Source organism: Macrobrachium nipponense, chromosome 17 (assembly GCF_015104395.2).
Source record: "Macrobrachium nipponense isolate FS-2020 chromosome 17, ASM1510439v2, whole genome shotgun sequence".
NCBI lineage: Eukaryota > Metazoa > Arthropoda > Malacostraca > Decapoda > Palaemonidae > Macrobrachium > Macrobrachium nipponense.
The window spans coordinates 84,288,341-84,304,298 of NC_087210.1; the positions used below are offsets into that span (position 1 = coordinate 84,288,341).

At 47.7% G+C, this 15,958-nt stretch overlaps 1 protein-coding gene across 1 annotated transcript in view; it reads right to left on the bottom strand.

The window, feature by feature from the left end:
• The window catches only part of LOC135196396 (prohibitin 1-like), a 98,309-nt gene extending 85,948 nt beyond the window's left edge, over positions 1-12,361 (bottom strand). Inside the window, exon 1 of the mRNA XM_064223201.1 lies at positions 12,112-12,361. Within this exon, the coding sequence (XP_064079271.1) occupies positions 12,112-12,208 (97 nt within the window). The 5' untranslated portion in view covers positions 12,209-12,361. The remainder of the gene's footprint in view (positions 1-12,111) is intronic.
• Positions 12,362-15,958: the final 3,597 nt, after the last annotated feature.

Below are 15,958 nucleotides of genomic sequence, written 5' to 3' on the forward strand. Positions count from 1 at the left end.
GATCTGCAGGCCTGGCCATGCCGCTCACCTGTGGCGAGCGCTCGACTGAGCACGTCGACCCCGGTCCCGTGCGTAGACGAGCTGCTGCTGGTCACCGTATCCGCACCGGTCCCTGTGGGAGCGGCGGGTCAGGTGACCTGCAGAGCTCGCTTTCGCCGTGAGACCACCGGTGAGCGTCCTCGCGGCACGTCAAACCGATGGTACCAGCCGAGGCTGGTACCGTCGGTCGAGGGGACCTGGGGGACCTCTTCCCAGCCTCAACCCCGTGGCCGGTCAGAGGACCGTCACGTCCACGAGGTACCGGCTGGTCGTCGAGAGCGGAGCCGCTGGCCTGGCGAGAGTCACCTGAGCGGCTCTCGACAGTCTTCTGCTCCGTGCCTCGGTCATGACGCTGAGCGAACTCAGGCGTCTTAACTTTGGCTGCACGGTCACCCGAAGGAGATCGTACACTCGGAACTTCTCGCGGACGAGAAACCGAGCCGGTACCTGGCTTAGCAGCAGAGCTGCCAAGACCAGGCTGAGGGTGTACCAGCGGTAGCCAGCACACCCTTGGTCCCCGTCTTCTTCTTCTTCTCAGAAGGGGAGACGGGCCCCGTTCCCGAGGAACAGGAGGACCAGCAGAAGAACCCCCCCCGTCACACCGTAATGTGACGAGCCCTTCGCGAAGTTCCCGAAGGAGTCTTCTTAGGGGGAATAACACCCAAAAACCCGTTACCAGCTGGTCGCTGCGAGAGCGGCCGCTGGCCTGGCGAGAGTCACCTGAGCGGTTCTCGCCAGCCTTCTGCTCCGTGCCGTGGTCTTGGCGCCGAGCGAACTCTGGCGCCGAAACAAAAATTTGGCTGCACGGTCTCCCGAGGGAGAGCGTACACTCGGGATCTCCCGCGAACGAGAGACCGAGCCGGAACCTGGCGTAGCGGCATCGCCGCTAGCACCAGGCGAGGAAGTACCAGAGCTAACCGATACTCCTCTGGTCCCCGTCTATCTCTTCCTTACGGAAGGGAGACGGGCCCCGCTCCCGAAGGAGCAGGAGGACCAGCAGAAGGACCCCCCGTCCCACCGAGGTGGGACGGGCCCTTAGAAGTTCCCGAAGGAGACTTCTTAGGGGGGGGAGGCAGCCTTCTTCTTCTTCGGCTTATGGGCCTTAGAAGTCGAAGGGGAAGAGGCAGCAACAGACGAAGACGAAGATGACACCTCCCTCTTCTTCGTCAGCTCACGCAGGACAGTCGTCAGGTCCTCCATCCAGGCCGGAGTCGGGCCTATTGCCGAAGCAACACGGCCCGACTGCACCTGTCCGGAAGGACCTGGGACTGGGTGAGACACCATGGGCAGGACCAGCATGGACAGGCGCAGGAACCAGGAGCGACAGGAACAGCAACCAGCTCAGGAGCGCAGAAACAGCGGCAGCGGTAAACACAGAAGGGACAGCCAAGCCAGTAGCGGAACCACATCAGCGACAGGTACGGCAGGCCTCCAGCCATCGCCTCGTAGAATCATCGGCAGCCAGCGTGGTACTGGCGGCCGGTCCAGGGGCGAGCTGCTGGAACAGCGGAAGTCTGGGGCAGGCAACACGAAGAAAACACAGGCGGCGGCGGCATACCCCTCCTCGGTACGGCGGCGACCGGCCCTAGAAGCGGCAGACGGCGTCACCGACACAGCATGGGGAGTGTAGACCAGCGGGGGGAAGCAGTATAAGCGGCCGTGAAGGTTGTAGTGGAGACCACTCCAAGGTCACCGCCCCAGACCTCGCTAGACTCTGCAGCAGATCGTGGATGCTAGGCACGCCCTGCAGCCACAGTGGTAGCACAGACAGATTAGTAACGAGGGGTTCCCTCACGCACACGGGGGGGGAGACATGCCCCACCCCGAACCGGAAGGAAAGACCCCAAAAACAAAATACGAGGAAGCTGAGCGGGGGGGCAGGAAAGAAGACGAAGAATCGGATACCAAGGGAGTCGCGGGAGAGCTTTCCGACGACTTCCTGGCAGACCTTCGCTTCCCCTACCCCGCACAGCAGTGAAAAGTAATATGAAAATGAAACAGAATACTGCACTTGCGATTCACTTCATAGAACTTAAAGAGGGAAAAAATCAATTCCGGTAAGAGCGGAAACTTGATCCATAATAATATGATGCTATCATAAATATATATGAAAATGAACAATACTGCACTTGCTATTTTCACTTTCACAGCAATAAATCGTAAGGATTAATTCCCGGGTAAGAACGGAAATTGATCCAAAATTAAATTTGATGCAATTAATAAATGAAAATGAAAAGAAAACTGCATTGCGAATCCACTTTCATTGCATTCTATTCATACAAAATAGGAGCCTCTTGCCGAGCGCAATCAAGCTCTCGGCAACGAACGCACAGGGCAAAAATATAATGAAAAAGAGTACTTACATCTTTCAATTACACACTTTCGCCCCAAAATACATGACTCGGCGCGAGTGCGCCCGCCTCAGCACCGAGACATAATTCAAGGGTTCAATTCATGAAAAGAGCGGAAATCGCCGTCTCTACGGCGATAGCTCCATGTTGATTCATAATTAAGTAATGAAAATGAAAACAGTGTACTTACAGTTTCATTTTCAAGTCAAACCAAACCATTAGTAGAAAACACAATATAAACAAAGCATACGACGATGAAGCGGGCAGAGAGCGATGACGAACACGTCCTTCACACCCGCGGCCGAAAGCAAAAGTGATTCTTCACCTCTCGGGCGCGCGGGCGCGCGCACGATCGGACAAGCAGTTAACTACCGTTCTCCCCTTGTTCGAAGCTTACGACCGTCCCAGCTGCCGCTAGTTACCTTCCTATTGTTAAAGGACCGAGGGTTTGTATTACGTATCGGAACAAATGCAATTTTGGACAAATTGTCATTTGTTCCGACACGGCATACAAACCTTCGGTCCTTTTACAATAGGAAGACTCACTTCTTGGTGGGAGGAATCTGAGTCTTTTGTGAACAGACTGGTGTTCGCCCAACCTTGGAATGCCTCCCTGGTCGTAAGAGCGAGGGAGGGATCCAAGCCTCTGTCCGATTGATCGGGGTGTGCACCGCAGGATCAATGGTCAGACCTCTGGACCAAGTACTAAGAGAGAGGCAAGCGTATCTCTTCGTACCAGCAAACAAGAACAAGTTCCTATTTGCAAGAGGCAACATAAAAGTATGGTTGTCTCTTGTTGGCATCCACTTCCCCCCCCTTGTAGGAGAAGTGGTGGATATTCGCTCCCATCCCTAGTGAAAGGGATAGGATGGGGCTCTGTCGAGTAGCTCACCGGCATCTCGTCCTTATCCAGCAAGGTGATGACCGTATCCCTCTACCCACAGGTAGAGGGGGAGAAAAAGATAGGAAGAGAAGCCAGTCACTCTCTCATTCACTTATCTATTCTTACAGTCACACAGGACTCGATGCTGTTCAGCCTGCTAGGGTCTGGGTTAGCTACACAACGTGTTGAGCAGCCACCACGGGTCCCAAGGAAAACGATCCAAGGACCTGTGGGCAATATCCAAAAGGTAGAAGGAGGTGCCAGTGGTCTGGTTGTACCAGACCCCTGCCTTCAGTACCTGCGCCACGGAGAAGTTCTTGTGTAACTCGAGGGAGTGTACTTCTAGGTCATCTTGGTGCTGACGAAGAGTCTTCAACACTCAGCCTGGGATGTCGAGTTTCTTCAGAAAGCGCGGTCGCGCTTTCACAGGACAAAGCAGCATCTCCTTCGCATCGAAGGCGGTGAAGTCCATTAGGGAGGGGATTGTGAAGGACTCTAACCGATCGTCAGGAAAACCGAAGGGTTCAGAGTCTTTGCTACGAATTCGGTACGAAATCGAGCGTCACGAATCCCCATCCCCTGGATGCTTGACTTCGCAGGAAAAAGTCATGCAATTACCTCAGAGGAAAAGAAGGAATGGTCGTATGGACCTATCCCTCTTCTCGACTTCGGTGATGTCCTGTACCCATACTGGTCTATCCGTCTGCAGCGAAGTTGTTCTTCTCAGTAGTGGATAGGACACCGACACTCAATGGTGGGTGTCGATGGTATGGTACTGTGACAAGCCGTTAGGACGAAGAAAGACTGTTATGGAACAACCGAACTAAGTCCACAGCGAAGTTCGTAACAGACTTGGGCGTTCTGACAGCTGCCGACTGACTGCGTTCGGTAGGAGGCAAGTTGTCCAAGCACCCGAGCAAGTCACGTGACCTTCGCCTTAAAAGGGTTATGCCAAGAGACTAAACAAATAATTTGTTCGTCACCGATGCCAGAAGGCAAGGTGATGACTCTTAATTGGCATGTGCCCAACAGGCGAAAGTCAATTGCCTTCTAGAGACCGAGGTCCCTGATGGCAAGATATCTCATAGTTATAGTTGATTCTCGGCTAAGGAGAAACAACACTATGTGTCGTTGAAGACGAAGGTGTACAGAAAATGCAACCTACGTCTTCACAGCTGAACCGAGAGAAGGATTTCTCAAGATTCGAACCTGTGCTACAAAGATGAGAACGCTAACCGCTATTCATTGCTGTCCGGTGAGGATCGTAGTTGCAATAAAAGCGGAGCGCTTTTCAGTAATGAAGACAGGGAAATACTGCCTGAAGAACTGTTCTCATGGGCTGAACATTTGGAAGTAGAGCTGTCAGGTCGGAGAGTAGGCGATGTCTTCTGACATATCTGTTAATTCGGGGCGAGCAATGAATAATTGCCACACTACGAATAAGAGATATTTTGAAGACAAACTCAGATGTCTGCAAAAATCATTCGCATTATCGCGGTGCGATGCAGCGGTTGACTAGTACAGACTTCTGTTACCGTGCGGTAAACAGAAAGATGAAAGAGTCCAAGAGATATCTCTGTTGAAAATTCTCGCAATGTCGAAGGCGATGAAATCGAGCGTCACAGCAGTAGATGGTCCTTCATTATTGCGAGAATCCCCGTTAATCAGAGACCTAAGTCCATGATTGTTGGGCAGAGATACGGTTCGGTAGTCAATCAAACCAGGGGAGAGAGAGACGTAACCGACCGTGCATCTCCGAGCACCCTAGCTGATACTGAGCCCGCTATCAGGCAGTTCAATACGCAGTAGCTCTCGGTGATCGTCATCCTGAGTTGCCAGGTAATCCAGTTATTCCACGAAGGAATGCGTTCGGCTAGAAACCATCGAGCATAAAGAATACGCTCGAGCAATTATATTTAACCGAAACGGATTCGGTAAATACAAAAAGCTGATTTGGTGTTGTCATGACAATACCAAGTATCTAAAATCGAAAACTGATAACTGCTGGGAGGTTGCAGGCAACCCCGAGTTGCAGTCAATTAAGATACAATTCGTCTCGGTCACAAACCGTAGAGTTAACTACGGTATGCGCCTACCCCACGGACAATTCAACTGTTAAAAGAATCATGTCGCGAGGGTAATATACGTAGTATATTTGTAGGTTCTGTACCATGACCTCCATCCTAAATTCTTTTCCCCTCGAGGAATGAGAATAAGGATTGGAGATCTACCGCCTTCGTTCTCTAGTCAAGAGAGTGAAGGAGAAGTCTTTCCCAAAGGAAAGCTTCAATGGTGAACAGAATACGAAGACGATAGTTCAAGCCAAACTGGAAGTTCCCGTCCGTTCTTCTCTATTCCAGGTTAATCGCCTACTGTGAGATACTCTTCTTTCAGCAGCAGTCTTCTTCCAAATGCTAGAAAATTACAGGAATTCGAGCATAAGCGAGGTTCCCGATTATCGTGTAACAATTATCGGGGATTCTCGCTCACTTTGGACCGTGGTCTCGCCTAAGTGTTTGGAGATCGTAAAAAACTCGAAACACTCTGAGTGCGCTAGAAATTCCGTAGAATTCTAAGCACTCTGCGAAACCCCCCACTGAATTCGTCAAACGATATCGGCTGGTGGTCCTCTCGATTCCCGTAGAAATCGAGAAAGGGGGCGGCAGGATCCCTCCTCAACGACCGGGGCTTACGTCAGGTAGGACCCGAAGGTCCCCCCGGTAGCGCAGCCCCTAACGTGGGATCTTACAGAGAAATCTCTGTAGGATCCCTCCCCTTTCCCTCGTAGCCGTAAGGAGAGAGGGAATGGGGGAGGAATTGGATACTGGCTCGCCTTCCCAGTGGAACTAGCAGTTGGAGAAGAAAAGGAGCAGCCATCGCCTTACGGCGATGGCCTCTCAGAGCCTGGGAAAAACGTATCGTCAGGAGAAAACGTTTTCCCGAGGAGGGTTACGAACTCATACTGTAGGTAAGGGTCTGCCGCCACTGTGAACGTCGTCTTGGGTGGGGCTGATCGACACCTGACAGGAGAGAGCCGATACCGTCCTCCGACTCATTCCAGTCCTCGTCGAGGTCGAAACCTCAGGAGGACCGAAGGGGTATTCAAATACGGTGTCCGAAGACACGTAGAAACGCCTCTGTCGCAGTAGAGGAGGTGAAGTAGCTTGTTCGACCGGCCAGAACTGAGAGAGCCTTCTTGTCCGGAGACGAGAGACTACCTGGTTAAACACAGTCGGCAAGCTCCGATCGCGGCAGACCCACCGTCGATTTGGGTCCCTCTCGGGCCCCAAAACGACTCGAGCCGAGACGTGGCTCTGCTGGTGGGAGCGGCGATCCTTACCCCGAGGTAGTTGTGCTGACGAATCAGCGCCATAACCTCGGCAAAGTTCCTCTGGATCTCGGAAGTCACAGCATCTTGCAGAGTGGGGACCGTTAAGCCCTTCGAACAAGAGCATATTCCGAGAAACCTTCCCTCCTAAGAAGGGGGAACAGCGACAGCCCTCTCGGTCTTCTCCATCCACTTGCGCATACGTCTTGGCCGGTCCAAGAACCGTGCCTGGCACGTAGGGCGTCGTGGTGGGATCATGAGGGGCGCACCCTCACGATCACTCCTCAATACCTCGCTCCTCCCGGTGTAACCGAGGAGGTTGAAGGTACGGGAGAGGCAGACCTGACGCTCCCTCCTCGCTCGCTGGCAGAACCAGCAAGGCCTTGGAGGGGCTGCAGGGGCGATCGTCAACCAAGCCGGCGGTGGCGATCGAGCTGCAGGCCTGGTCGAACCGTCTCGCTGTGGAGAACGGCTGGACTGAGCACAGCGGCCCCGATCTCGAGTGTCAGAAGAGCTGGTGCTGGTTGCCGTACCCGATCGCTCTCTGTGAGAGCGACGGTCAGGCGACCTGCAGGCTCCACTGTCACAGTGAGACCGGTGCTTGTCCTACGGCACGTCATGTCACTGGTTCCAGCCGTGGCTGGCACCGGCGAACGGGAGGACCTCTTCCCAGCCTCAGCCCGTGGCCGGTCGTGGACCAGTCACGTCCCGGTAGCCCAGCTGGTCGCCGCGAGAGCGAGAGCTGGTTCTGGTGAGAGTCGCGTGAGCGGCTGTCACCAGTCTTCCGCCCCAGTGCCGTGAACCTGACGCTGGCGGAGGACTCAAGATGGGTTCTGGTTCCTGGCTGCACGGTCGCTGGTAGGTCGACCGTACACTCGGTACCTCCCGCGAACGAGAGGCCGAGACGGACCCTGATGCAGTGGCAGAACCACTGACACCAGGCGAGGAAGTACCGGTGTTAGCCGGTACCCCTTCGGTCCCCGTAGTCTTCTTCCTTGCGGAAGAAGAGAGAACGGGCCCCGCTCCCCGAAGGAGCAGGAGGACCAGCGGAAGGAAACCCTCCGTCCCACCGAGGTGAGAGGGTCCAAGAAGCTCCCGAGGGGAGATTCTTTAGGAGGGAGGAGGCAACCTTCTTCTTCCTCGGCTGTGAAGCCTTAGAAGTCGAAGGGGAAGAGGCGGGCAGCCGACGACGATGAGAAGATGAAGACGACGACGACGACACCTTCCTCCTCTTCTTCGTCAGCTTCCTCAGGACAGACGTAGATCTGCTATCCAGGGCGGAGCCGGGGCTGCTGTAGCCGAAGCCACAGGGCCCGGACGCACCTGTACAGACAGACCCAAAGTCTGGGTAGTACCACCACGAACAGGGACGACGTCAGCAGGTATGGGCATCTCAGGAACAGCAGGCACAGCAGCACAGCATCGGTAGGGAAAGCCAGCGCCCAGGCAACGGCACGACAGCCAGCGCAGCAACGGCAAGGGACAGCCAGCGCAGCAACTGCATGGACAGTCAGCCCAGAATCGGCAGGCAGCACCGGAAACACAGGAAGTGGAGCAGCAGCCAGCAACATCCTGGTACCGGCGGCAGGTCCAGGGGGCGAGCTATAGGGCAGCGGAAGTGTGGTCGCGGCAGCGCGGCAACCAACGAGCAGGCGGCGGCACGCCCCCCTCTTGGTACGGCGAACGGCACTTCACAGCGGCTGTAGGCAAGACTGTTACCACGTGAGGCGAGTACACCAGGTGAGGAGGGACGTCGTCACCTTGGAGCGTGGTCACCACTCCATGGGTGACCGCAGTAGGCCCAGACATAGAACCGCAGCCCCTGGACACTAGCACGCCCTGCAAATGGAAGGACGCCCATACCTCACCAAGCTCCACCCTCGTGGCAGTAGCACCTGCGGAAATAACAGTAGTAGCGATTAGTGGGGGGGGAAGTCCCCTCGCGCGGGGGGGTGAGCCTCTACCGAACGAGTGGAAGACCCCGAATACAATTGTACATCGGGCCACCGAGCGCCCTCCCCCGCGCTCGACGGATCGGGCGAGGAGAAGAACGCAGATAACCTCCCCCCCAAGGGGAAGGGCCATCTGTGGGAGCTGAGCGGGGGGGGGGGGTGGGTTTCGTTCCCCCCCCCCGCACAGCACCCATGTACCCAACAATAATAATAAGAGCCCGAGAGCAATCGTGCCCTCGGCCCGAATGCAAGGGCATAAGGATCAATTCCTGACTGAGCGGAACTTGAACCAAATAAATATTGATGCAATCAATAATAAAAGGAATAAAATGAAAAAGAATCTTGCATTACGATTCACTTCACAATGAATAAGGGCTCGGATCGAGCGCATTTGCGCCCTCGGTACCGAGCGCAAGGGTAAAAGGATCCATTCCCGATTATGAATGGAAACCTTGATCCATAATGAATTGATGCAATCAAAATATATATGAAAATGAAAAAGAATACTGCGCTTGCGATTTCACTTCATACAAATAAAAAGGGGAAGGATCAATTCCCGGGAAATAGCGGAAACATTGATCCAAGTAAACAATGCAATCTCAATAAAATATGAAAATGAAAAAGAACTGCACTTGCGATTTCACTTCATTCAAATAGAAAGGGGAAAGGATCAATTTCCGGGTAAGCTCGGAAACTGATCCAAAATGAGTATTGCTACAATCAAAATAAATATATGAAAATGAAAAAGAATACTGTACTTGCGATTCCACTTCCATACAGAATAAGTTTTCGTGCCGAGCGCACTCGCTCGGCAACGAGCATACAGGTCAAAAAAATATAAATGAAAAGAGCATTTACTTACGATTTTCATCTCCAACATTTCCAACCAAAATATACGCTCGGAGCGAGCGCTCTCCCGCCCTCGGCACACCGAGCATACACAATACGAGGATCATTTCTGGGAAAATGAATTCCCGCACTTACGCCCGTCAGTCCCGGCCACTCGGGTAATCGGAGGGCGTGGTGAAACCAAGATCCTTTAATTCACAATTGAATTCAATGGAAATAAATATGAAATGATTGTACTTACAATTCAGTTTCACTAGATAAATAGCCCAAAAGAATAAACACAACCATGCGAAAGCAACGACGATGAAGCGGGCAGAGAGCGATGATACACGTCCACACGCCAGCAGGCCGAAAGCAAAAGTGATTTGTTTACCTCCCAGTCGCGCCTTCGCGCGCGCCTGTCGGACAAGAAGATAACTACCGAACCCCTTGTTCGAAAGCTTACGACCTATCCAGCTGCCGCTAGTACCTTCCTATTGTAAAAGGACCGAAGGTTTGTATGCCGTGTCGGAACAAAAACATATTTACCATTGACTAGCCCCATAGCCTACTATATGTTAATTTTATGATAAAAAAAAAGTTTAGGCCTGTATTGAAAATTACCTTAAATTGTACGAAATATGCAACCACAAATTAGAAAAACTGGCGTACCCTACGGTGTGCATTATCAAGATAGGTAACCCCTATTACCTTGGCTAATACTATAGGTAGTATATCTAATTGGGTATAATTAAAGATTACTATAGGTCTACCGACACCTGTCATTTAAAGACTGTATTTCTACAGAAGCAATCCGCAGTGGCCTAGACTATGGCAACTGACGTTTTCCTATGATATTTTCCTTACTGAACAAGAATTTAAAGTAATATTTAATCGGACGACTGTAATTAACCTCCGAGGGCCAGTATTTAACATGGCGAAATACAATGGATGGCCCCAATCCCTATACCTATTATAGTGGATGTCGTATCCGCGGTTACGTTCCTTGCAGTTCGTGTGTAACTAGTATTCTTTAGAATTACCCCGCAAGAAACGAAACCGCAAAGACGACATCCACTAGGGATTGGGGTGTCCAATGTATTTCGCCGTTTTTAGTACTGGCCCCTGGGGGCTAATTACAGTCGTCGGAATATAATTACTTAAAATTCTTGTTCAGTAGGTAAAACTGCATAGAAAAACAGCAACTGCCATAGTCTGGGCCGCCGCAGATAGGTAACCTATATCTACCGTCGTTTGTTTTATCGGCACTTACCTAGGTATCCGCGGTGGCCTAGACTATGGCAGTTGCGGGTTTTCTATGCAGTTTTACCTACTGAACAAGAATTTTAAGTAGTATTTACCCTATTTCTGTAAATTAGTTTAGGATTCATAAAAGGCACAGGATATAGGTACGGCAGCCGTATCCCTGACTGCGATAGATATTGGTACGGCAGTGAATTGCGCATGCGTCAATTTCAGACTTCCTGCCGTACAAATAACATCGTGTATAGTAGGGGTACGTCAGATTCTGTCAGTGGTGTCGTATTGTGTTATTGACTTTCTGCAGATATGGTAGTTTGCTAATCATGCAACAGTTACCGTGCACTGTTGCTAATAGCTATAGGTACAGCACTAGAAGGTAAGTGACAGTAGTAATAATAGTCGAACAGAATTGTTTCGCTGAACATGTTCAATTCGAAATGTCAAAGTGAAGAACCATACTGTCATCACCAAAGTACCAAAACATTTTGACAGTAAAGGAAAATATGAAAAATCACAATAATACTTAAATATACTTACATTTTGACTATATACATGAAAAATAAAACTAAACTAATCTATCTGTGTACTTCATATCTTCTTTAAATCTCTCTGAACCGTGTAATAAGACATCGGTTTTAGCCGAAAAACAGATGTTTTCAGGTTTCAACAAGCTGAAAAAGCAATAGATGTCTACGAAGAGTCAAACTTCCAGAAATTGTATATCCGCAGGTCATGAACGATCGAATCGGCCCCGAAAAGAGCTCCGAAGAGGAGATTCAGAGGTCTTGAAATACACAGAAACCGTGCTCTGCTGTATTCATGGTAGTAGGGAAAACTACCAAAGTCAATCCTCTGGTAAACGGCCTAATCAATCTTAAGTAATCATCCAAATCAGATCCATTTTAACAGCATGTTTCCCATATTGGACGCACTACTGACTGCTGCACTACCTTACTAGCTAAGCTTCAAATCTTTGAATCTTCTCTTCGGAGCTCTTTTCAGGGCCGATTCGATCGTTCGTAACCTGCGGATATACCATTTCTGGAACTTCCTCCTCATAGACGTCTATTGTCTTTTTCAGCTTGTTGAAACCTGAAAACATGTTTTGCCTTCATTTTCTTGCTGTCACTGATATGCCTCAGTCGGTAAACAAGTGTTCGCGCATGCGCAATACACTGCCGTACCAATATCCATCGCAATCAGGGATACGGCTGCCGTACCTATATCCAGTTCGTTCATAAAATACAACTTAGGTAAATCCCGGCATACCAAATAGGCTACTCGGGTTATCCTAAAACCGAAATTGGAACCTATCTACACCTATAACCGAACAACACGATCTAAAAGGCTTTGGCTCGAACAGAATTGAACTAATAGACCTATCTACGACTATAATCGTTATTGTTTTCGTAATTATAACGTAAGCAAATGACCTGGTCGCCAATAAAGACCTAACAGAAAACTCACCATTATACAACGCCGATTGGACGACGCCACCAACGACAGCGACACCGAAGCCTACTTGGCCGAGTCGGGTGAAGAGACTGGTTAACTGCTGAGCCATTTTATTCCACGGTATACCTCACCAACGCAATATATTCAGTCAATTCTGATCCACTCGGGCCTATAACTGCAGCTTCGCGATTTCCAGCAGACGATCTCGTCCTCACATGTCCGGCTGCACTTACGACACAGGGAGTGTTTACATAGAGATGCGCGAAATAGAGACACACACTTCCAGAAGCTTCTTCATGGGTGGCCATCTTGAATTAGACCTTATTTTCATTAAGAAATTTGAGTTGTAAATTGCATCACTTACATTGGTTTCCACCTTGAATGACAGAGCCACTTTACTCTGTATTTTTCTTTACAATCAAACAAATAAAAACAAACAAACAGGTGCTCAACTGACTATGAGAACGATCGTATACAATCTCTTTTCATAATTTCATTGTATAAGTTTTCATTCATTTTACACTAACAATAAATACTATCGTATACACACACACACACATACATACACATATATATATATATATATATATATATATATATATATATATATATATATATATATATATATATATATATAAATCACATAACAATTGAATACTTGCATTCAGAATAAAAAAAAAAAATTCTAACCTTCCTCGTTTTCAATATGTCATCTAAACTAATCGGCTTTGTATTTTCAGTCAACAACCATCATATTCTGATAATGCTTTACTGTACTGATTACCAAGACTATACAACAAAATGCTGCCTGAAGCGAACATCATACAAGTAGAAAGCAAATTTAAAACAGAACTAAAGACTCCTATTCTGCAGGAGCTAAGATACTGATGAGAAAACACTAAAAGACATTACAAAATACAAGCAGAGCAAAGCACCATAGCAACTTTTCCAAAATTACCCTTATTATCCTGCCTCAGGTGCTCAACTGTGGCCGCAAGTTCGATTCTCGGGCATTCCCTTGAGGGGTGAGAGATGTGCATTTCTGGTGATAGAAGTTCACTCTCGACGTGGTTCGGAAGTCACGTAAAGCAGTTGGTCCCATTGCTGAATAACCACAGGTTCCATGCAACGTAAAAACACCATAAAATCAAACAAATAAAAACAAACAAACAGGTGCTCAACTGACTATTATTTTCTTCAAGAACAGAAACTCAGCCAAGAGGTACAACTCTCATTCAACTACAGACTCAGGACCTTACTTGCAGATTATTCTCTGCTGCTTCAATTTTAATCTAAATATTCCCATTGAGAATATTAGTACGAAATCTACTCATATATACCACTTCTCTAAGTCGAGGATCAGTTTTTGTGAATAGTTTCAATTTCTAGGAGACAAACAGCAGCATGACTTACCTTACAGGTGATTTATCTACCAGACTACAGTAAACAATTAGCGAAGAGGTCAATGACTCAAGAGGCGCTCAAAGCAAGGTTAGGTCACCAGTAAACTCATAAATTACAATATAGAATTCTTGACCCTTACTTCTAGATAAAAGAATCTGATTACAAGATGCAACACAACATCTTTATAAAACCTGGCTACTTTTATTTCAAAAGAAAACTGGAGGCTTCCTGACAAGATTCAGGCATCTACTTTTGTTATAGCTATAGCAATGTTTAAAATAGGCTAAACGTGTCGTATAGCAAAGTTAGCCTGAAAGAGTTACCGGCAGTCCCCGGGTTACGATGACGATGGAGGTTACGTTCTTGGGACGCATGTAAGCCGAAAATCGTCGTAAGCCGGAACATAGTCAAAAATCCTAAGAAAACCTTACTTTTAAGGCTTTGGGTGCATTAAAAACTATGTAAACTGCATTCTTATTACATTTTTCATAAAAAAAAAAAACCTTCAAATATTATTTTGCATTTTTGTAGTCATATCTCTTCTGCCAGATCAGTGTTGTAAGCGTCGTAACCCTAGAACATGCGTCTTAAACCTGGAAATAATTTCCAATAAATATAATTGAAATGTGTTGTAACCTCAGAACATCGTAAGCTGAACCTGTCATAAGCCGGGGATTCCCTGTATTTCTAATTCTACTGCTAACTAATAGGTAATGTTAACAGCTACTATATATACACTAGTAAATGGAAAGCTATTTGTGCAAACTGCCAATAGCGAGGTCAAGGAAATTTTCATGAACTGATGTTGTTATTGTGTGATGGAATGGAATATAGAGTTTAGGCCAAAGGCCAAGCACTGGGCCCTAAGAGGTCATTCAGCACTGAAAAGGAAATCCAGTTTGAAAGGTTTGTTTGTATGGTGCTTTTACGTTGCATGGAACCAGTGGTTATTCAGCAACGGGACCAACGGCTTTACGTGACTTCCGAACCACATCAAGAGTGAACTTCTATAACCAGAAATACACATCTCTCACTCCTCAATGGAATGGCCGAGAATCGAACCCGCGACCACCGAGGTGGGACACTAATACCATACCAACCACGCCGCTGAGGCGCTAGGTTTGAAAGGTGTAAAAGAAGGAAAACCTCGCAGCTGCACTATGAAATATAATTAGGAGAAATTGGGTAGCAAGATGGAAGGAAGATATGACTGAAGTACAGTACGTAAAAGGAATGAAAGGGGGTTGCAGCTAGGGGGGGCAAGGAACACTGCTAAAAACCTTTAGTGATGCCTACACTGCACCATGTGAGGTGCACTGACAGCACTAACCCCTACGGGTTTGTTGTGTGGTTTTCAATACAATGTTACACATCTCCATGAAGTATCACAGGCTGTGTGAATGTCAAAAAATAAGGCAATGTTCACTTATCTGCTCAAATCCTATTCAAATACGGTCTTCCAAACAACAATGGAACAACCATGGATCTATCTTTCTGAGGTCCATAAGGAATTGGAGTGATCAAATAGTTTAAGTACCAAGTTAGCCTGAAGTTCATCATTTTTATTTTCACTTTAAATATACTTCTTAAAGATCATTAGTTTGATAGACTGCAATTGTTATGATGATTGTGTGCCACCATTTCTTGGGCAACAATTATTTTGTCCTCAATCATTATAAGACTGAAGCAGCTTTAAGCCAAGAGTTAGACATTTGAATGATCATTTTCCAAAATGTCTTGACTAGGACCTCTACTGTTAAAATACGAAAAGGAAACTTTTAAATCTATAATAGTAAACCCTTAATTATATACAGTAGGGTACATACATTTAACTGCTTTCTTTTCTGTATAAGCTGGAAAAATGCACTGGATTTTGAGCCATCAGTAAAGATAACATTAAAGGCAGTATTTTTCAACATGAGCCATAACAACTGAATGGGATTCCACCTTCATTTTACTCTTCAAACCAATTTACAAAAACTACTGGCAAATTCCATGGGAGAGTTATTGGTATTCTGAAAGGAAGGACTTTATCGCTAGTTAAATTAAAATTCTACCGTTGGCTATTTGACCCTAAACCAACATGGCTGGAGAGGGTTGGGCTGTTCCTCATATCTAAAATGTTACTAATTATCAGCAGTTTCAAAAGCAGAAGAATCTGATAGTCTTTGCAGCTATATCAGTACTCAAGATCCAGACTATCAGCTATATCAGTACTCAAAATCCTGAGAATGTTCTCCAGTATCAATCAATCAGGAGACTGGGAACTGGTAAATCTAAAGGACCCTGAAGCTAATATAATATCAAGGAGGTGCACAGCATCCAAAATCTTCAACTGCCTTGAGACAGATTATGAGTAAATCTAACACCTATAAAAAAAAAAAATAAAAGATAAGCAAGACACTTCACTAGCCCAAGAGGGAAGTTTTCACCAACCACCTAAATGAAATTCAAG